Source organism: Pygocentrus nattereri, chromosome 10 (assembly GCF_015220715.1).
Source record: "Pygocentrus nattereri isolate fPygNat1 chromosome 10, fPygNat1.pri, whole genome shotgun sequence".
Classification (NCBI taxonomy): domain Eukaryota; kingdom Metazoa; phylum Chordata; class Actinopteri; order Characiformes; family Serrasalmidae; genus Pygocentrus; species Pygocentrus nattereri.
In genome coordinates this window covers 32,128,156-32,148,631 of record NC_051220.1, presented here as the reverse complement: position 1 = coordinate 32,148,631, position 20,476 = coordinate 32,128,156, and the positions used below count along the sequence as shown (strand labels likewise).

Sequence of the window (20,476 nt, the reverse complement as noted above, 5' to 3'; positions counted from 1 at the left end):
ATACTACTGACAAATCACATTTATATATCTGAATAGGTTATGACAAATGTAATCTATCAGCAAATTAAAAAAAATAATATAATACAGAAATTCAGCAAAGAAACAAATCCTCTAGGAATACGGCATATTTGGGCCATAACAGTCTGCAATACACAATCCTTTAAATACTAAAATAAAATACCATCTGGCAAAATGACAAAAAGTCCTGCCATATCATGCTCACTTAGAATCTGGTGCACTTATTGCTGAAAGACATACTTTTAATACATGATTTCTATTGTAATGAAACATCTGCCACATAAATAAAAGTTGCATATAAAAATACAGATCAAAATGAATCACATAATCATTTTTACTGTCAGGTGTATTTATTAGAGGATATAGGTTTACCTCTGCATTGGAGTGTACTTTCAGTGCAACAGAGAAATAACTTAAAAAACTATTAATAACTTAGAAGCAGTGGCAGCAGAATGTAATACATTTACTGCATTTATTAGTGAACCACTCTGAAGTCCTTGAAATCCAATTTATCAATTGTCTTCTCATTATTGAACTCTGCTTTTAATATTCGTGACTGAGGACTCCCAGTGCTTCTGAGCCACTCCTGCATCTTTCTCACTTTTAAGGTGGGTCCTTGGAGCTGCCCTTGCACAGTTCCAGCTTGAGTATTCTGCACCCATCCAACCAGGCCAAGCTTCTTCCCTTCTGACTGAAAGCAGATATATACAATGTGAGGCTGTGTGTATGTATATCCAAGACACTCATAAAACAGTCAATTATTCAATGACATACATAAATGTATAAGCAGACCACATGAAGCTTACCTGGGTATATTTTCTAAAGAATACACCCTGGACTCTCCCATAGACTTCATAGTCCACTGACAGAAGTTCCTCTTCTGACATGGTTATGGTCTGAATTGAGCATAAATTTCCAGTTGGTTTTTGGCATTAGCTTAACAGCAGTAATTATGATCATGGCACCCATTACCAATCATATGGCAGCCCTGGTTGAGGTCATCACATCAACTCCAATTCTGTGTTCTCAGTGTTGTTTACTTGCCACAAATACATGTAATTGCATTCCATGCAATTTAAAGCATTTTCTATGCATTGCAAAAGTCCAAACGTTTTAGTCCAAAGGTGCATAGGAGAAACTTATTCCTGCTGTTAGTTACTCAATCAGCAATAAGGGTGGATAGAGCAGCATAATCCTGGGCTTCCAAATTCCAGTCTTGGTGACACCATACAATGCATATATTCACACACCATCTCATCTAGCGCACCCAATTCAGCTCATTACCTAATTAACAAGCTCTTCAGGTGCTGAGTCAGGTATGTAAGGGAGGAAAAACAAAATAATGTGTAAAGAATGAGGTTGCCAGGACTGGGATTGGGAACTCCTAGTCTAAACCCATACTCAAGTAAAAGTATTGTTACTTCAGTGCAATGACTAAAGTAAAAGCAAATTTCAAAAAAACAAAACAAAAAAAAAACATTAAAAACACACAAAAGCGGATATTTTTATTCATCTGGACTATTTTTGTGTCGACCCACTCAGCTTTTTCTAATGGACCAATAATCACAAGGCCGTGTCTCCTACACAGTTTATACTCATTTTTAGTGAAAACTGATTTACTGCGCAAAACAAACGACTTCTGCCATTCTCAAGTGTAACGTCAAAACACTTAATCTACTGCTCATAAACTACGCACATTCAGTTTCAAGGGTGGCCGAATGCTTAACGTTACAGTTCAGCGTCTACACGACAATTTTGCTCTGACTTTTGAGATTTTAAATGCGTCAGAGTGCCTCAAAAAGAGAAGAATGGAGTCTAATAAACTTAAGTTCCTATTCTAATACATGCAGTATGTATTAAAAAGTTCCACTGCAGTTTACTAGAAGTTACTCTAAGTACGTAAAAGTATTAGAGCTGCCGCTTTTGTATGTTTTCAATGTGTTGTTTTTTTTTAATGTTACACAATCGACAGTAGGTAGATTAATATGCATTTAAGCCATTTATGCCTGTGCAACACCTGCAAAACCAAACAGCATACAACACCGCGGCTCGCAAAGCTAACGTCACATTAGCGTGCTAGCCAGCTAATTCCTTAACATAAAAATAGCTCACTCGTCTCGTTATAGCTAAAGAACAGCCACATAACGCCAATGACATCTAAACCTACAGAATTCAAATAACTCAACGAAATAAAGAAGCAGACACGTTAGCAACTAAAACACCAGCGTCAACGACAGTGTCAGATTTTACTAAACGTAGCCGCTCCATGTTTTGCTAATGCTTGCAGCTAAACTAGCTGGCTCTTTCAATACGACATCAACCAAGCTATGGCTTCAAAATCACATCAAAAACGAGGTTGGGAATGTATATGCACCTTCAAGAGCAACAAATAAAAGACGAGCGACTGAAACAGGACAGTTCTGCTCATAGGTAACAGACACGGTCCTTCCTGTGGCTCCGGTTTGTTTCATCGTTGGCAGAGTCGCGGCGCTGCTACATCCGGGTCACGTTCATAGGTTCTCACCAACCAATCAAACGAGCGAATGAAACGTCACGTTTGTTTTCTTGTATCTAGGCAACGCGCGTCAACAAACCAGGACAGAGTGTACAACGGAGGAATCCAGACAGAATCGACTCACCTATTCAGACTTCTTCACTTTATCCCATTAAGAAGACTACTTTTTCTCATTTTCATTCGTAGCATGAAGATGATATCGCAAAATGAAAGAACAGTCACCTAAGAAACGATATAGTCCTGGTGAGTTGAACAGTTCATATTTACCGGTGACATTGGTGCACTGGTAAAAAGTGCACCAGCATCCAGTAATTCTAATCTACTGTAGCTAGCTAGATCAACCAGGACGGCAGTAAGTTCATTGCTGTTTTCGGTCTGATTTGCAGAGAAAGGTATTTATTTTGATTTAGTCATTATTGGACATAACCTTAGTGATACACAATCAGTATGGCACGCGTGCAAATGATGCAACAATCTCACCCTGCGCATGTGTTTTTGGAAAAAGATTGGATTCTGGAAAAACTGCCACGATTACGCAGAGAAGACAAGATCGCACAGGATGCATCTTCACCTTCCAATTCCCAGTCTCCTTTAAGCATGCCAAGAGAGAGGGACAGAAGGATGAATTCCCTTAAAGACTGGGAGCAAGATTACTCCTTCCACAAAAGCTGCCATAATTCAGACACTGTCCAGAGGAGGAACTCTGCCACAGCCAGACGCAAAATGGATTTGGAGAAGGATTATGACATTTTCATCGAGAAATCGGAAAAGGACAATATTTTTCCTATGAAGCCTGTGTGCCACAAGAGGGCATTTAACCTGAACAATGGCCAAGCAGGCAACGACTATTTTAAACAAAACGACAGAAGATTTGATTACTCATTCCCCTGTCAATCTCAAGGTAAACAGATTAGTAACAGGAGACAGGAGAAACAGTATCTAAGTAAACTAGATTCTTTTGATACTGAGTCTCATCAGCCATCACGGAAAAGAGGTGAGAATGAGGAGAAATCAACAAATGCCTATAAGTTATTATATGAGGACCACTACAGACTTCCTGGAAATGACAGTCGGTTGACGAAGGAGATACACAAAAAAGAAATGATACTACAAGAAAAGCTGTTAAAAACTGAAGAAGAACTGAGAAAGATCCAGCTGAGGACAGGATCTGTGGACAAGGTCAAAAGAGAGCAGAGGATTAAAAACACAGAAAAAGCAGAAAACAGGTTATACTGTACTGAAAAAAGAAACTGGGACTGGGAGAGAGCCATAGAACGGGCCAAAGAAGGTAGAAGAAACGAAGGACAGAGGGAGAGAGTCAGAGAATGGGGGATGAGCAATGACAAAGATGATCTAGAAAGATGTAAGAATTACGAGATGGAAATGAATGAGCGTTACAGAGAGAGGAGAGAAGAAACACAGCAGGAAAACAGGCAAAGAAATACTCAGCGAACCACGGACTGTAAGAATCTGAAAAAAGAATGGGATGAGGAAATGACAAAACAGAAATGGGAAATAGCAAGAGCAGAAAAAGACAGGACAAGAAGAGAAAGAGCAATAGAATGGGACAGGAGAGACTGGCAAGAGAAGAAGCAAATGATGCAAAGAGCAAATGATGGAGAAAAGAGGGGTGAAAGAGCAAAATATAAAAGAGATATGAAGCATGGATGGAATATGGATAAGGAATATCAAGAGGAGCAATGGAACATAATGGACACATTCAAGCCAAAGTCACATGTAAAAGCATCTAAGTATGACAAAATAAATGGAGATACAGCAAATCAGCAGGCGGCCCAAGAAAGACTGCAGCAGCTGAGTCTGAGGACTGCAGAGGAGACAACAAACAGCATCAGAAAAGGTCAATCCAAAGAACCAGCTCCTCTATCTGCTCACCTCAACCAGAACAGCGCAAGGCTCAAGCAATTTGAACTCAGGCCAGAAATGGATCCTGATGCTAATGTCCAGCTTGTATCCTGTAAAATATGCCAAAGATGCTTTGCAGAAAATCGTCTTGAGAGGCACAGCAGGATTTGTGAGAAACAGCAGCAGTCCAAACGTAAAACCTTTGACTCTGCACAGTTCAGAGCCAAGGGCACTGACCTGGAGGTGTTCATGAAGACGAACAGCCGGTGCAAGACACCAGAGGTAAAGTTATACTGTTTGATAGAATCTGTTGCCATAATATGTCAATTCAATTCTTAGTTAATCATTAGTGAAGACATTAGTGTAATTTATTCCAAGGCCCAGCAGACCACATAGTATGAGGGTTTTTTCATTTTCCTTCTGTTGTAATATAATAATTAAATTTGTTACACATTTAAGGTCAATTGCTTACATGTGCCTAAAGTATTTTTTTGATATTCCTAGGTCAAGAACAACTGGCGTCAAAAGCATGAGGCCTTAATTCATAACCTGCGCCAAGCTCGTGCTCCTGCACCAGGAAGGCTTCAGCCCCAGCCAGTAGATGTGAATCCAGATTATGTAAGCTGTCCCCACTGTGGGAGACGCTTTGCTCCTGGTCCAGCAGAGAGACACATTCCAAAGTGTCAGAACATTAAGAGCAGACCTCCACCGCCAAGGCATCGCCATTAAACAAGATGGCAAGATTATGTTTTACAATAATTTTTAGACTTTTACAATAGATGTGTTTTAATAACAAAACTGCCAATAAAATGGAAAGTGGATATAACTGTAGAACATAGCAGCCTTACCAATTATGAAAATGTAAGTGCAAAAATAAAAATGTGTTTTGTTGACTTTTACATCACACTACTGAAACGTGTATCTGGGCGAGCTTATTTGATATAAATAATTGAATAACTAGCACAGATAATTACTGTCAAATAAAGTCGGAGCATTTGCAGATGCTCATTTCTAATGTGACATCTGAATCTTAAACATGATTAACCTCATACCCATCTATCATCTAAGCAGATACAATAAACTTTTTTACGAAGGATTTATGAATGTGCATTTTCACTTAAAAATGTACTACTGTAAAGCAAGTATGTGTACAGTATGATGCAATTAATTACACTTTATAGTCTTTATAGAAGTGTTTTTATTTATACAACGCATGCAATGCTCTCTTTCAAGTGTGAGCAGTTACAGGCAGAATACATACACCCAGTATACGCATTGCCCTAAAAATCTAATGCTGCACAAACTCAATGTAGAAAAATAACTTAAAAATGAAAAGTTTTCTAAGCCTCCATAGCTTAATTTAAAAATGAGCAAGGCACTTAAAATGACCTTTTTTGGTTTACAGGCTAAAGATAACTAATTATTTTTGCACTAAAGAAGAAATAACAGCTTGAAAGTTAAATCTGTTTTGTATGCATCCATTAAAAAAAGAAAAATAATGTAAAATATGACAAAATTAGGTAAACAATGTACACACAAACACACAAAGTCTTTGGTTTTTCTTACTGCAGTTTCAACATAAATGGATGTAAGGATGTATTCATATAAAAACTCTTGAAGGAGCTCTGGCTATTCAAAAATTCAGAGCCGAGCATTTTTTTGTTTGCAGAATTTAACCGTTCCATTAAAACATCAATTCTAAAATTGTGTAATAGAAAAAGACAAGGGAGTCCAATCCCAGGAAAAAAAAAATTAAAATCAGTAGCTTGTACATTCTTCCATGTTGAACATGATGGATCACTAAATGAAATGTAAAACCATTTTACAAATATTTGCACAAAACAAAGCAAAATTTTTAAAAATCACTGTTAGTTGCAGGTCTCAACAACTCTTCAAAGTAATAACAAAAATGTATTTGGTGGCATGTACCAAGAGTACACCTTTCCAGTTTTTGGTGTATTCTTTTAAATGCATGTGTTTTGAGTCCATTAGCCACACAATCCACATTTGAAAGAAATTAAATGAAAAAATAATGAATGCATTTTCAAATTATGAGCAAAAGTACTGAAGGCATTTTTGGTGTAGAAATCAATACTGAAGACACTGTTGGCTGTGTATTAACACAAAATAGCTTAAAGTTTGTTAAGAACTTTTCGGACAGTAGTTTGTGCTGCACTCTAAACCACCACAGCACAAATAAACATGTTACAGTAAGTCAAGACTGCTTCCATTTTGAGTAATCCTGAATCTGAATCATCAATGTTGTGATTCAATGGCAAAATTTCTATATTATTGCATGGCACGTATACAAGTACAAAAACGGCTCTAACAATAGGAGGAATGTAATGGCTTTATCTAATACGACCTGATGTTGCCACAATAAAACAGAGTATAATCTCTGTTTGTTACTTAGAGGCAGCAAAAGTATTTTGTGACTGATAAGACACACAGTCCTCCCCCTTACCCTGTAATGGGAAAAAGTATATGAGGACCAAACAACTAACATTTCAGCAACATACTCACCCTCACCAATTAGCTCATTCACTGAGGCTCCAAGGTGTGTCTTGACCAGCAGTGGGTTATTCTGGATACTAACCCACTGTAATTCATTTTGATAATCTGTGCACATAAATTCTCCCTCATTTTTATTCATCAGACAAGCTTCTTGACTCGTGGTTGTTTTCACAATGATCAGCTCCTAATCTAAGGTCATGAATGGCCCTCCACAGCCTCTCATTCTCTTCAAGTTGATCTTTGTACTGGAAAAAAGCAGCAACACAAATTACCTTAGCAGTCCAAAATAACGACAAGAGCATGGAGCTTACAACAAACAGTAGGGAAGCAGTTTGTACACAAAAACGTGTATTTCATTGTAGTTTTTTTTTTTAAACCAGTAATGGTTAAACCTGTTTAGTCCATTCTGAGCACAGGAATAGTTACATGAGGGGTTAGGGTTGTAGGACTAAATTACTCTTTATTGAGTAAAGGCATGTTTCATATCATTTTGCAGTTACATAATTTTCTGGATCCAAACGCCTGTTTAAGCAGAGTTGGACAGTTCAGGTTCAGGAAGAAAAAAAAATCCTCACCACTGTGTTGCTTCTTTAATGAGCACAAACCAATATTAGTGATATCCAAGCAGTTGGAACAAAATTCTACTTCTTTATTAACATTTCATACCTGAATTTTCATTACACTTGGTCCAAACACAAACCAAAAATGACTAAAAACAAGGTTTGACAAAGCATCCTAAGAAAATGAGTTAGTAAAACACTGTTTGCTTTTATGCCTAACCATTTTAACAGCAAATTAATACTTTTGCTAACACAAAAATGTGGGACCTGGATGCAAAGAAAGTGATAATTAAATAATTTTTTAATAAGATTCAAGCAAATAAGCTGTAATTGCAAAATGCAAAAACACATCCAAAAATAATCAGATTCAGAATAGTTTTTAATCATTACTCATGTTTTCACAAAAATCTTGATTTCACTGTTGTAGTACTTATGACTATGTATGTATTATGACATACATAGTATTGACATCAGGGGTGGGCAACTACTGTAATGGTGGGATGGAGACCAGTTGACTTTTACTGTCAACATTTCATTTCCTGTTTTATTTAAAATGCTAAATTGAAATCAACAAATATCTCTTTCCTCTAAACTGCAGTATAAGCTCAAGATTAAAGAATACTCTGGTTTTTATTTTACTCACACTTACGTTAAACAGTCATCAGAGCTTGTGAATATATTATGAAATAACTACAAAGCAGAACTTAATCTATTTGTTAGTGCAATGATAAATGACTAAATTTGATTTTCTTAATACACTCACTCTCTTGGCTCTGCTTCTTGGCATAGAAAGTGATTTGCAACAGTTTAAAAAAATATATAGTATCACTACCACCACCAGCAGGGCTTAGCAGGGCTTAACAGGAATAGATTTTTTTACTTACTTGCTTCTGTAACAGTTGAATTGTGGCATCTTGCCTTTTCACCATTTCCTGGAGCTACAAAAGAAAGAACACAATTATTTTCAAATGGTGATTAAAAGACATGTCAAATCATAAATATGCACTTTTTGACTTTTTACATGAAAACTTTAATGAAAGTAGTAAGAGTGGTGCATCTCTATGTTTATTACTGTTTATGTAACCCTTACCTGGGCAAGCTCACGACTTGCTTGGCAGCAAGTCTGCGGACCATCTTGCTGTGAGAGGCTACTTCTCTTCCAGGCTCCAGATTCCAATCCATTGACCCTCTCGTAGTCTACACATGCTGTTTGCTTGCAAGAAACACAGCACACGAATTATGATAAGGCACTCAATTACTCATCTAGTATTTTCATATATGTCATCTTAATGAAGTAGCACAAAAAGGCAGAAATCAAGCATAACAGGGTCTAGAACCCATGTGTCAAACACAAGACCCGCAGGCAAGATCAGGCCCACCACGCAATCCTATCTGGTCTGCAAAAGTATTTTAATTCTCTATTAATATTAGCCGGTTTCACAATGTGCTTCACTACAAGCCCCAGCATACCCCAACAACAATCTATAGGGCAACAGTTAAACAGTAATTCAACACATTTCTGCCCATTTCCACACAAGAAACAAGTTATATCACAAGATTCATTTCAGCTGCAGTTCAACCAATATAAACACTTAACATTAACTAAACTTGAGCCTTAATGAACTTGCAGCAAAGAAAGGATGCCAGGTGTCTAGTTCAAGCAAATAGGTAAGTTTAAAAGACCGAGCACCTGGGGACATTTACAATTTGAATATTTCAAAGTCTACTACAAGTGTTTGTATTTTAGTGTTGAAGTTTTACATATTTTGAATAAACAATGGCCAGTTCAGGATACAGCACAACATTAATTAAAATGAAATGAAAACCATTTTTCTCTGGCCCACATATTTGATGAGATGTTTTAATTTGACCCTTTTACTGGTTGAGTTCGAGACCCCTGGTCTAGAAGAAATAATGTTCTGTATTTTTCTACAGTCTTTACCATGAGGCCATTCCCACTGGTGGCAGCTGCAGCAGCTGCCTTTAGCTCTTGAAGCTCTTCATATGGGAGTGTGGCACTTTCTGAAAAAGAGGAAGCCAGAGGGCCAGACATGGAATCTCTCGAGCCTTCATCAGGCATGGGAATGAACTCTGCATCCATCAGCTCCTAAAGAGAGAAAGTTGGAGATGATACCCAGTTAGCTTATGGGGATGCTGCCTTGCCTGGGGAAGAGCTATATTGAAGTGTCTGGTAAAGTCCACACCTTGCGAAGCCAAGACGGGCACGAACTCTCATTGGTCTTGCTCTCCATTGAAAAAATAGGAGTCTCCAGACCTCTCTCCTCCATGTCAGCCTCCACAGTACCCCCGAGAATACCATCTCGCAGCTCAGAGTCTGAGCCAGGCTCAATACCCAGGTCCAAAGAAGAGCTGGAGCCCTGACCTATGCCTTAAGATTATTGTATAGAATTCAGGTGCACACACACACACACACACACACACACACACACACACACACACACACACACACACACACTTCCAACATTAAGCTACAGATTCACACAAGGTGACTGAAATTAATATGACAACAACATACATTTACAATTAGTAATATAATAAAATAATAACAATAATAACAAAGATAGACATCTCACCACTTCCAATGGACAGTCCACTACTGTTTGAACGGATAGTTTTGGAGTTTAGCACCTTTTCTGTGAAAAGCATTAAAAAAAAAAAAAAAAAAAAAAAAAAAAAAAAACAATGTTAACTGCACTTACACCAACTCTGAACACTACATCTGCAAATAAATCACACATGCCACATTTCACAGATAAGCAGCTTTAGTCCATGACAAATAAATTGCTAGGAGCAAATGCAGTGAGCCCATTACCCATGATAAGTATGGTGTGCCAACCCCTGCAGGACAAGTCAGGCACATGGTGTAGGGAGCCAAAAATGGGCCGAGGAAGTGCAGGGCAAACCTCAGAGCCAAATCCTCGATCAGCAGGCATGCCTAAACGTCCATTTCCGGCATTGCCCCACGCAAAGATCTGATTATCTGAGGGGGCAAAGAAACCACAATAGAATTCAATGATATTCAATGCACTGTCAATTAAAAAAATACTTCTGTTGCTTTTTATTTCCAACAAGCTTTGATTTTCTGTTTTACTCACCCTCTGTAGCAGCAATTGTGAACCCATCTCCACAAGACACTTTGGTGACAACTTTCCCCCCAAAGGGTCCCAAAAGCAGCTGAACCCCTTGATGTTTTTTAAAGTCCTTCACACCCAGTTGACCATATTTATTACAGCCAAAGGTCATCAGACGTCCCCGCTCTGCAGATACACCGATACCCATGAAAAAAAAACTGAATTTATAACAGTTATACTACACATCATATGAAGCATGGAATATGATACTGTGACTATGAAATCATTATGTTATAAGAACATGAATAAAGAGAATAACTGCCATACCATCAATGGCTGCCGTATGGGTCTTCCCAGGAGCAATGATTTGAATCTTAAAGCGGGCCAGCTGCTTTACTAAAGTCAGGGTTGTGGTGTATGGTATCTCCTGATGGCCCTAATCCACAAATATTTTTCTTGTTATACAGACATTGAGGGACTTCATATCAAATGCACAAATACTCAACAATTGCTTTTATGATGTGATAAAAAGTTACATGTGAAGTAAATAAAAACTAATCTAACAAACACAGAAATAGCTAACAGTGCAACCCAAAGCACTCCAGGAGCTTCTTACCTCCCCAGGGTGGTTTTTGATACCAGTGATGCCTTGATTGAGACCTAGCTTGTTTTGTTCATTGTTTCCACAGGCCAGGACTCTCCCAGACTCTGTAAGGAAGAAAGTACCATCGCTCCCACAATACACAGAGTCAATGCTGGCACTTTTTGGTACTTCCACCTACAAATCACAGACATGATGAAGGCAAATCAATAGCACAAATCACAAAACACACAACAACTCCTACACATATTCAGGGAAACTGGCATCACATTAACATGGTATATCATTTTTCACTATATTTAATGTATAGATGACAATAGGCCACAACTTCCAGTGTGGTATGCACACCACATATATTAGTGTTATACACATCTTATAACATTGTTTAAATGATAGACAGTACAGTTAACATGCAACGTAGACGTAACAAAAAATCCTGATTGAAAGGTTAATGCAGAAGTCAATACCCACTAGCATAGGGGAGGCAAAGTCATCCTCACAGTCCAGGCCAAGTCTACCTGCACAAACGAATATTATTCATTGTCAATAAAGCTTACATTATCTGGAACCCACAACTAAAATTCTTAATGACTTTTTAAAGCTGTGAATACACGTAGTGCTCACCATGTTCTCCACAGCCCCAAGAATAGATGTCTCCACAGTGAGTCAGCACTACTACGTGGTTGTCACCACAGGATACCTGTCGCACTGGTCGCTCCTGGAAGAACTCCAGCAGAACCGGCTCTAGAACCTCCATTCCCATATCATTTTCCACACCAATACAGCCATAATAGTCTGAGCCAAACATATACATTTGGTCCTCATCTGGCAAGAACAAACAACATCCAAGATTATTTAATTAAATGTAACGGTAGTCATTAATAAGATAATCCATATACTACCAACTTGCATACTTGTGACTATAGCAATAAAAGTCAGTTCTAATCTTCGATCTCCACTCACCAGTCACACAGGCAGTGAAGTCTGCCCCACAAGCCACCTGCCGGATAGCTTTCCCTTGCAGACGTTCTACTTTGCGAGGTTGTCGGTATGAGGCCTGATCCCCATGACCAAGCTGGCCCACCATTTTAGCACCCCCTTGCACACTCTGCAGAGAAAACAAAGAGCATCCCAAAGACACCATACTTCAGTGTCATTTACTACTACTCTTCAAGATGACTGCACAATATAAGGTGACAAAGGAGTACAATCAATCCTGCTGTCCCATAAAAAAACCTTCATGTCTTGATTGAAAATATAAATAGCATCATGTGTTACAGACAGACATCACAACCACTATAGTATTCAGATTATAGAAGATTGATTAATATGCTAAGCAATAATGTAATACTTTGTTGTAGTAGTACTAACAGAAATTCATTTTAAGAGAAACAAAATTTTAGAAGGAAAAAAAAACAAAGACCAAATAATTGAGAGTTGGCCAATGCCTACAAGTCCTTGATATTTAGAAAGAACATGCAGCTCCAATCTTAATGCAATAGGGGAAAAATAAATCATTGTTTTACAAGAAAACTCATTTTGTATGCAAGAGTGAATATAAAAAGACAGACCTCACATTTCAATAATTCACTATGATATAATACTCAGTGATATGTGAATCTGTCAGTGGCCCAAAAACATCTGGCACATTTAGTTGCAAAGAGGAAAAGCTGCACTACATTCCTGTTGCACTACATATCTATTTGAGAGTGATATAAAATATCATTTCAAATGTCTTTAGTCTTTAAAAAAGAGTGGAAGTAAAGAGCCTACTGCTACAGTCTCCAGGCAAACCATGTGTCAGGACATGTTTACATAGTTATAATCTGAACAGTAAATACTAACCACACTACTGATAATTTCAGGTTCATTTAAACTGTAGTTTAGTTTTTAGTGTTAAACAGACAATAGGTTTATTAAAAAGCATATCAATGCAATACTTGAGAAGAAGCAGCAAAAAAACTGATGAGTTTTCATCCCATCCCATCTCATCTCTATGCAAGGTAAGGATCAGTCACTCATATAATAAAAGTGTTAGGCTATGTTTTATGTTTGTTGGGCTTGTATTTTATGTGAAAGAAAGAAACTGCCTTTGCTTAAATTTAAGTGGTCTCTGAGTATATTTTATTCTGTGACATGCTATTGTAAAATTACTGATTATTGTCTAATGATTACCACTGTTCGTTTGTGCAATTATTAGATATTCCATAGAGTTAAATGCATTGAAAAGGAAGACATATTTGAACTGATTCAAGGCTGACTCTAAGCAAAGAAATTACACAGATGCTTACAGCCCAAGTGTAGAGCTCTTTCTCCACAGTAACCACAGCAAAATGTGTTTCCCCTGCGCACACTTGCTGAGCACTGTTGCCGCCCTTAAACAAATCCAGTTTCTGAGGAGTGAACTTCCCTCCTCCCCAGAAATACACCTCCCTTGAGCGAGTTGTCACTACAGCAACCGGTGTGTCTGATACTGTACTCAACCTAAAAAACAGACAGACAGCATGGGGAATGCAACCTATAAGGAAGAGTTTAGAAAAACCTGGAGCTACAAGGCTAACAGTTGCCTGTCACCCAAAAAGACTGGGTACAATAGACTTGCATTACATTTTCCTCACTGCTCCAGTACAAAACAAATACCAAACACTTCTTGGCCATTAACTATTTTTAGATGAAGGAGGAAAACTGTTAAAATGTGATTTTTCACCAATCTGTCCTTTAACACTGGTTAAAAATCCCATATACAACATATCTAGCATTTTATTTTTTCCCACTTACAACATAAGGGCCTCTCTTTAACCCTTTTATTATGATGCCTTGCAGTCCAGGCAGAAAAAACATTAATTATCATTTCAGCATGAATAGACTTCTGTAGGCTGAATAGCTGAGAAGCATCACAAAAACTAGACTTAAACAGGTTGTATTTGCAGCTTAGTGTTCATATTTGGACTGTATGAATAGGGAGTGAACATCCATCCATCCATCCATCCATTTTCTAAGCCACTTCTCCCTCAGGGTTGTGGGAGGGAGTGAACAGCACATTTTAAAAAACTATAATACTGTACATCAAGCTCTTACTTCAAAAATATGAGGAAAGTTTCTATGATATGGGCCCTTTTAGAACTGAACATATTTGCAAATGCATATTATACTAAAAGCAGAACCTGCTGAAAAGGAGAAAATCTCTTATACATACTTGGGTTTTCTGATAGCTGAATTGAGTACCGCCACACGCTCCTCCAGAGCCCTGCAAGTGAAAAAGATTTCAAGTTTTTTCAGTATATTCAGAGTAGGTTTGACTAGTTTGAAAACATGAATAAGATGCTGCAGTAAAACAAAAAATATATATAATAAACACTGCACAATATAAAGCCTTCTTCAGTGACTAACACTCAATCTTTCAATTTAACAAACTTTCATCCCTTACAAATTACAGCCTTGTCAATCTTTCCCTGTTATTACTCACGGTCTAACACAAGAGATGATGGGCTGGTCAAGAATCTGGTCAGCAGTAGGTCTCTTCTCTGGATCCTGTAACACAACCATGCATGCTTTCACTTTATCTGCAATCTGTTAACCAAATGATATGCTCCTTTTTGCTGTCTCTGTCCAAGCTGTATAAACTGGCAAAAAAATTCACATAAAAGACTTTTGTGAATTTCTGTGAGACTATCTATATCCATATGACTAAAAATAAACCAGCAAAAAAATAAATATTTAGAACTTCACATGCTCACCTGATCTAAGCACGCATAGACTATTTTGATGAGCTCAGGTGAATAAACATCGGAGTTCACTTCCATGGTCCAATTGCCCTGGACAATCTTCACGCACAGGTTCAGAGGATTCTGAAGGGTCCAAAATGTAAAATAAGCAATACTGCTTCATTAACTATAGAGTCTATCAAAGGACAGAATGGAAAGAAAGACTGGGATGAATACCGTTGCATCAAAGGTCCTAGTGAGAGTCAGAAGCTCAAATATGACACAGCCCATGGCCCATATGTCTGATTTAAAGTTGTACTTCACTCCTTGACAAAGCTCAGGAGACATGTAGTATGGTGTACCTACACACTGGAAAGATATGACAAAAAAAAAAATTACAGACTGCAGCACAGCTTGTGAGCCACTAATGTGTCTGCAAAATGGGTAAAATATTCTACATATATTCTGCAATATTCTACACATAAAAAAAAACTCTACCACCAAATCAAGTAAAAGTCTAATGTAAATTTACTTGAAATAAGATACAAAAAGGAAGAGGAAGGAAGTGAATGATTTCAGCTGCTTTGCATTTTATTGTGAAATGACTCACCGTCTCAGCCATTGAATACTCTGAGTCCAACTTCTTGGCCAAACCATAGTCCCCTAGCTTTATCAAGTTTGTCTTAGTGAGAAAGATATTTAATGTTTTGATATCCCTGTAGAAAATGTAGAAATGCATATTAAGTTTCCAAAAGATTAATGTCTGGTTATGTTCAAGAAAAAAAAAATCAAAAGGCATAACTATAAGCACCTACACTCGGTAGAAATAACATGCCTCTTACCTGTGCAGAACACCAGCTTTATGAATATGAGCCACAGCTGAGGCAATTTGGTACAAATACCATATGACCACCTAGGAAAAATCAACAGGAGTTAAGTTTAAATCATTAGCCATATAATTTGCCTAAGATTTTAAAGAAATGTTAATTTTAATATAACTAACCTCTTCTGTGAACAGCTTCCCTTTCTGTTGGTTAATTTTGTCATAAAGATTTCCACCTGGAGAAAAAAGGACATTAATATTCATAACACATAATTATAAATCTTGTGAATTCTGGTCTTATATTTAGCTAATTTGCCAAGTAAATGCTAGAATGTAATTTCTGAAAAATGAAATAAGTTTTCTGACCGTTGCAGTACTCCAGCTCAATCAGCAGGGTGTTCTTGTCCAAGAAGTGGTTGAAATACGCTATGATGTTGTGATGCTGGAGAATGGACAGGATGCTGATTTCATTCATGACATCTCTGCGTTTTTTGTCCGAGAGATTATTCAGATCAATCTCTTTCCAAACAACCAGAGAATTATCCTGAAAAGAAAAAAAAGCCCCCATCACCTTTGTTAAAAGTCGCACAAGAACTGAATACAAACACAAATAAACACTAATCAGGTACCCGGAGAAGCTATTCCTTTACAAAAATAACTAAATTGAGCCAGTGTCTCTAGAACAATGATCACAACAATAGACATTTCAGAATTAAAAGGCAGATGTAAACACTTTTTGAAGGGTACAGGGTAATAATTTTATGCACGTATATCTCAATCCTTCTACATTTCACCGCCCTTACCAAAACTGGATAAAAGGACCACAATCTACATTTTATTGCATTTTATCTTTTCCCCTGAAGTCCACTTATAACATTTGTGTGGGTTTATGTACACAACAGTATTAATTATTTTTTAAGTTTCCTCTCTTTATCCCTTACAAAACCAGTTGTTTTTCCATTTCTGTGCTTTTAACACTGATACATATGTAAGCAACCTGTGATCTGATTTGCTGTCTTGTACTGTACCTCACTGAAAACGTGCTGAAACAGTCCTTACAGCTTCAATGTGAAGGGGCAAGCAAAACTGTTACAGATGGAATAAGCTGATACATGTAAATACCTTGGTTTTCCTGACATTGTAAACACAGTAAGTTCAAAACGGGCTGTTTTATAGCTTAATTCCAATATACAGTGGGGGAAAAAAGTATTTAGTCAGTCACCAATTGTGCAAGTTCTCCCACTTAAAAAGATGAGAGAGGCCTGTAATTGACATCATAGGTAGACCTCAACTATGAGAGACAAAATGAGGAAAAAAATTCAGAAAATCACATTGTCTGATTTTTAAAGACTTTATTTGCAAATAATGGTGGAAAATAAGTATTTGGTCACCTACAAACAAGCAAGATTTCTGGCTGTCACAGACCTGTAACGTCTTCTTTAAGAGGCTCCTCTGTCCTCCACTCATTACCTGTATTAATGGCACCTGTTTGACCTCGTTATCTGTATAAAAGACACCTACCCACAACCTCAAACAGTCACACTCCAAACTCCACTATGGTGAAGACCAAAGAGCTGTCGAAGGACACAAGAAACAAGATTGTAGACCTGCACCAGGCTGGGAAGACTGAATCTGCAATAGGCAAACAGCTTGGTGTGAAGAAATCTACTGTGGGAGCAATAATCAGAAAATGGAAGACCTACAAGACCACTGCTAATCTCCCTCGATCAGGGGCTCCACGAAAGATGTCAGCCCGTGGGGTCAAAATGATCACAAGAACGGTGAGCAGAAATCCCAGAACCACACGGGGGGACCTAGTGAATGACCTGCAGAAAGCTGGGACCAACGTTACAAAGGCTACTGTCAGTAACACACTACGCCGCCAGGGACTCAGATCTTTCAGTGCCAGACGTGTCACCCTGCTTAAGCCAGTACATATCCGGGCGCATCTCAAGTTTGCAAGAGAGCATTTGGATGTTCCGGAAGAGTATTGGGAGAATGTCATATGGTCAGATGAAACCAAAGTAGAACTGTTTGGTACAAACACAACTTGTCGTGCTTGGAGTAAATGCTGAGTTGCATCCAAAGAACACCATACCAACTGTGAAGCATGGGGGTGGCAACATCATGCTTTGGGGATGTTTCTCTGCAAAGGGACCAGGACGACTGGTCTGTGTACATGAAAGAATGAAAGGGGCCATGTATTGTGAGATTGAGTGCAAACCTCCTTCCATCAGCAAGGGCACTGAAGATGAAACGTGGCTGGGTCTTTCAGCATGACAATGATCCCAAGCACACTGCCAGGGCAACAAAGGAGTGGCATCGTAAGAAGCATTTCAAGGTCCTGGAGTGGCCTAGCCAGTCTCCAGATCTCAACCCCATAGAAAACCTTTTGGAGGGAGTTGAAAGTCCATGTTGCCCAGAGGAGATCTGCATGGAGGAATGGGCCAACATACCAGCAACGGTGTGTGCCAACCTTGTAAAGACTTACAGAAAACGTTTGACCTCTGTCATTGCTAACAAAGAATATATAACAAAATATTGAGATGAACTTTTGTTATTGACCAAATACTTATTTTCCACCATTATTTGTAAATAAATTCTTTATAAAATCAGACAATGTGATTTTCTGAATTTTTTTTCCTCATTTTGTCTCTCATAGTTGAGGTCTACCTATGATGTCAATTACAGGCCTCTCTCATCTTTTTAAGTGGGAAACTTGCACAATTGGTGACTGACTAAATACTTTTTCCCCCACTGTATGGACCAGGGAGCAAAAGTAAGTTTTGAAACTTTAACAATGGCTACATACATCAAGTTTTTCTTGTTTAAAAAAAAAAAAAGTAAAATATGGTTTGGTTTCAGGACACAAATGATCCCTCAATGCATCTTGCTCTCACTCTGGCATCACTAACTTAAGTGAGAAAACTGAAAAGGGGCAGAGCGGTCAACACACCAAATGACTTAAGGACAAACACGCAAATTCTTTCACGTTTTCATTTCCATTGTTTTTTTGTTTCTCAATTAAAGTGTGAATACAAAACAGATTAAGACCATTAAGTGATCCAAAGCAAGCGTTTGCAAACTCCAGTGAAAACAGAAAGCAGGACTATTGACAGTGCCTACCTCGGTGCGTCTGTACAAGGTGGCTTCCCCAAAAGCCCCTTTACCCAAGACTCGAATGGGAATGTAGTGCAACTTTTCCTCTTCGCTGCTGAATGTGCCAGATGTGTGTGCGCCACTGACAGACTCACATCCCGAGTCCGAGAGCGACGCGTAGTGTCTCTCATAATCTTCCAATGACATTTTCTTGACAGTCGTGCAGCTGATGACAAAGCTAACAATGACACAAATTCAATAAAATCAATAATTTGCACTGTCAATAATGACTACGTTACAGTTTGATCAAGACGGTATCTAACCTAGTTAACCTAACTAGTTAGCTAACTAGCGTTAGACAGCTATGCTGTTGAGGCAGAAATAATGACAAGACAGTCTAGTGCTTTGGTCAGATTAACTTTACCTGGGTTAGCTAAATAATTTACTAAAATGCTGCTATCTAACGTTTGATGGCTAGCTGAAACTAACTTGCCAATACTAGCGTTAGTTTACTTTAGGTGTGTTCTTTTTTTTCTCGCCACTGAACAAGTTAACGTTAAAACATTCACATTTAGGATCAAAGAATTTCATCAAGTTAACCTCGAGTTAAAGGCTTTTCCTTATTACCTTTTATAACAATTTATCTAGTTAGGTTAGCTAGACAACAGGTAAACAATTTCCCAGCACTTCCATGGTTTGGCCTCACATCAACACACGGCAAAAGTTTGGCGTAAGCTAGCTACGTTGCTAAACTACAAACTTAACTACCTAGCTAGCTAACCTCGAGCATTAAAACCATTAAATTCTCCACAAACCCCATAAACACTGACCCGTGTTATGGCAGGGTTGTAACGCGAAGGGTCTGTGCAAAAATCACATATACACCAAAAACTCTATTTGCTCGTTAAAACTGACAATCACTTTTTGTCGTGTGGTGTTTCTTCTGTCCCAGTCTGAAGCAGCTGCAAGGCGTAGCCAGCACTGGGAATCGATTCCGAGAGTGAATCATTATATCCGTCGATTTATTCAGTTTATTCTGAACCGACTCTGAGCCGAGCGGAAAACCCCGACTCCATGTTACACTAACAACTCTTTGTAGTACGTGTACACCGATATTAGTTTTGAAAGTAGTGCTGTTTAATAAGAAACGTGTCCCCTGTAGTTCCGTTCTTTTACAAGGACTTGATCTCATTTATTTAATCCCATTGTTTTTTGCAGGAATTGTTAGATTGGGTTCTTCCAAATTTGAGCAAAGCACTTATAAAGAATCGAATCAATTGATTCACGTGTGCAATTCAAAATAAAAGTATGTTTTAGTAGCGTATGTTTAAAATCAAACATGCTTGGAAACAGGCGACAGTGTAGATTTACAGCAATAATCAAATGACTCGTCTTTGTTTTGATGATTCTGTAAATTAAGCGTAGTGTCATTACAAACGCATAGAAATATGCTGTGTTGACCCATATTTTAAAAAGGTCCAGTTCGTATCGTTTTAGCCAACTGGGTGCTGAGGGCTGAACTCGAAACGTCGGCGCGCACTTTGGTAAACAACTTGAGCATGGCTGGTCATGGGCGAGCTGCTGTGGAAGCACGAACCTGAGACGTTATTTCAGTTTGCCTACTACTACACAGGTCATTAACAAATAAGCATCCTATATTTGATTTACATGTTAAGGAGACAGACTA

At 38.2% G+C, this 20,476-nt stretch overlaps 3 protein-coding genes across 6 annotated transcripts; 1 reads left to right on the top strand and 2 right to left on the bottom strand.

Annotated features, from left to right (window-relative positions):
* Window positions 1–346: 346 nt before the first annotated feature.
* On the bottom strand, window positions 347–2,516 carry acyp1 (acylphosphatase 1, erythrocyte (common) type). The gene is made up of 3 exons (XM_017690723.2): window positions 2,393–2,516; window positions 825–914; window positions 347–709 (listed from the first exon to the last, which is right to left on the bottom strand). Exons 1-3 carry the CDS (start codon window positions 2,444–2,446, stop codon window positions 494–496), a joined length of 360 nt encoding a protein of 119 aa, XP_017546212.1. The 5' UTR covers window positions 2,447–2,516; the 3' UTR covers window positions 347–493.
* A 101-nt stretch (window positions 2,517–2,617) lies between these two features.
* zc2hc1c (zinc finger, C2HC-type containing 1C) lies at window positions 2,618–5,485 on the top strand. Of its 2 annotated transcripts, XM_017690725.2 has the most exons (3): window positions 2,618–2,776; window positions 3,039–4,678; window positions 4,901–5,485. In XM_017690725.2, exons 1-3 carry the CDS (start codon window positions 2,740–2,742, stop codon window positions 5,123–5,125), a joined length of 1,902 nt encoding a protein of 633 aa, XP_017546214.1. In that variant the 5' UTR covers window positions 2,618–2,739; the 3' UTR covers window positions 5,126–5,485. The 2 variants fall into 2 exon arrangements, with proteins under 2 accessions (XP_017546214.1, XP_017546213.1); XM_017690724.2 differs by having other exon boundaries at window positions 2,619–4,678.
* An 89-nt stretch (window positions 5,486–5,574) lies between these two features.
* LOC108423511 (serine/threonine-protein kinase Nek9) lies at window positions 5,575–19,765 on the bottom strand. 3 transcript variants are annotated; one of them, XM_017690862.1, is made up of 24 exons: window positions 19,711–19,765; window positions 18,817–19,027; window positions 16,057–16,234; window positions 15,871–15,926; window positions 15,710–15,780; window positions 15,478–15,583; window positions 15,105–15,236; window positions 14,901–15,011; window positions 14,630–14,694; window positions 14,360–14,410; window positions 13,455–13,647; window positions 12,127–12,271; window positions 11,788–11,988; window positions 11,635–11,681; window positions 11,179–11,340; window positions 10,890–10,998; window positions 10,587–10,748; window positions 10,304–10,471; window positions 10,065–10,124; window positions 9,675–9,859; window positions 9,413–9,577; window positions 8,561–8,683; window positions 8,355–8,408; window positions 5,575–7,155 (listed from the first exon to the last, which is right to left on the bottom strand). In XM_017690862.1, exons 2-24 carry the CDS (start codon window positions 18,994–18,996, stop codon window positions 7,042–7,044), a joined length of 2,838 nt encoding a protein of 945 aa, XP_017546351.1. In that variant the 5' UTR covers window positions 18,997–19,027; window positions 19,711–19,765; the 3' UTR covers window positions 5,575–7,041. The 3 variants fall into 3 exon arrangements, 2 of the variants coding, with proteins under 2 accessions (XP_017546351.1, XP_017546350.1); XM_017690861.1 differs by having other exon boundaries at window positions 19,620–19,760; XR_005130854.1 differs by lacking the exon at window positions 5,575–7,155 and having other exon boundaries at window positions 8,392–8,408; window positions 8,561–8,676; window positions 19,620–19,760.
* Window positions 19,766–20,476: the final 711 nt, after the last annotated feature.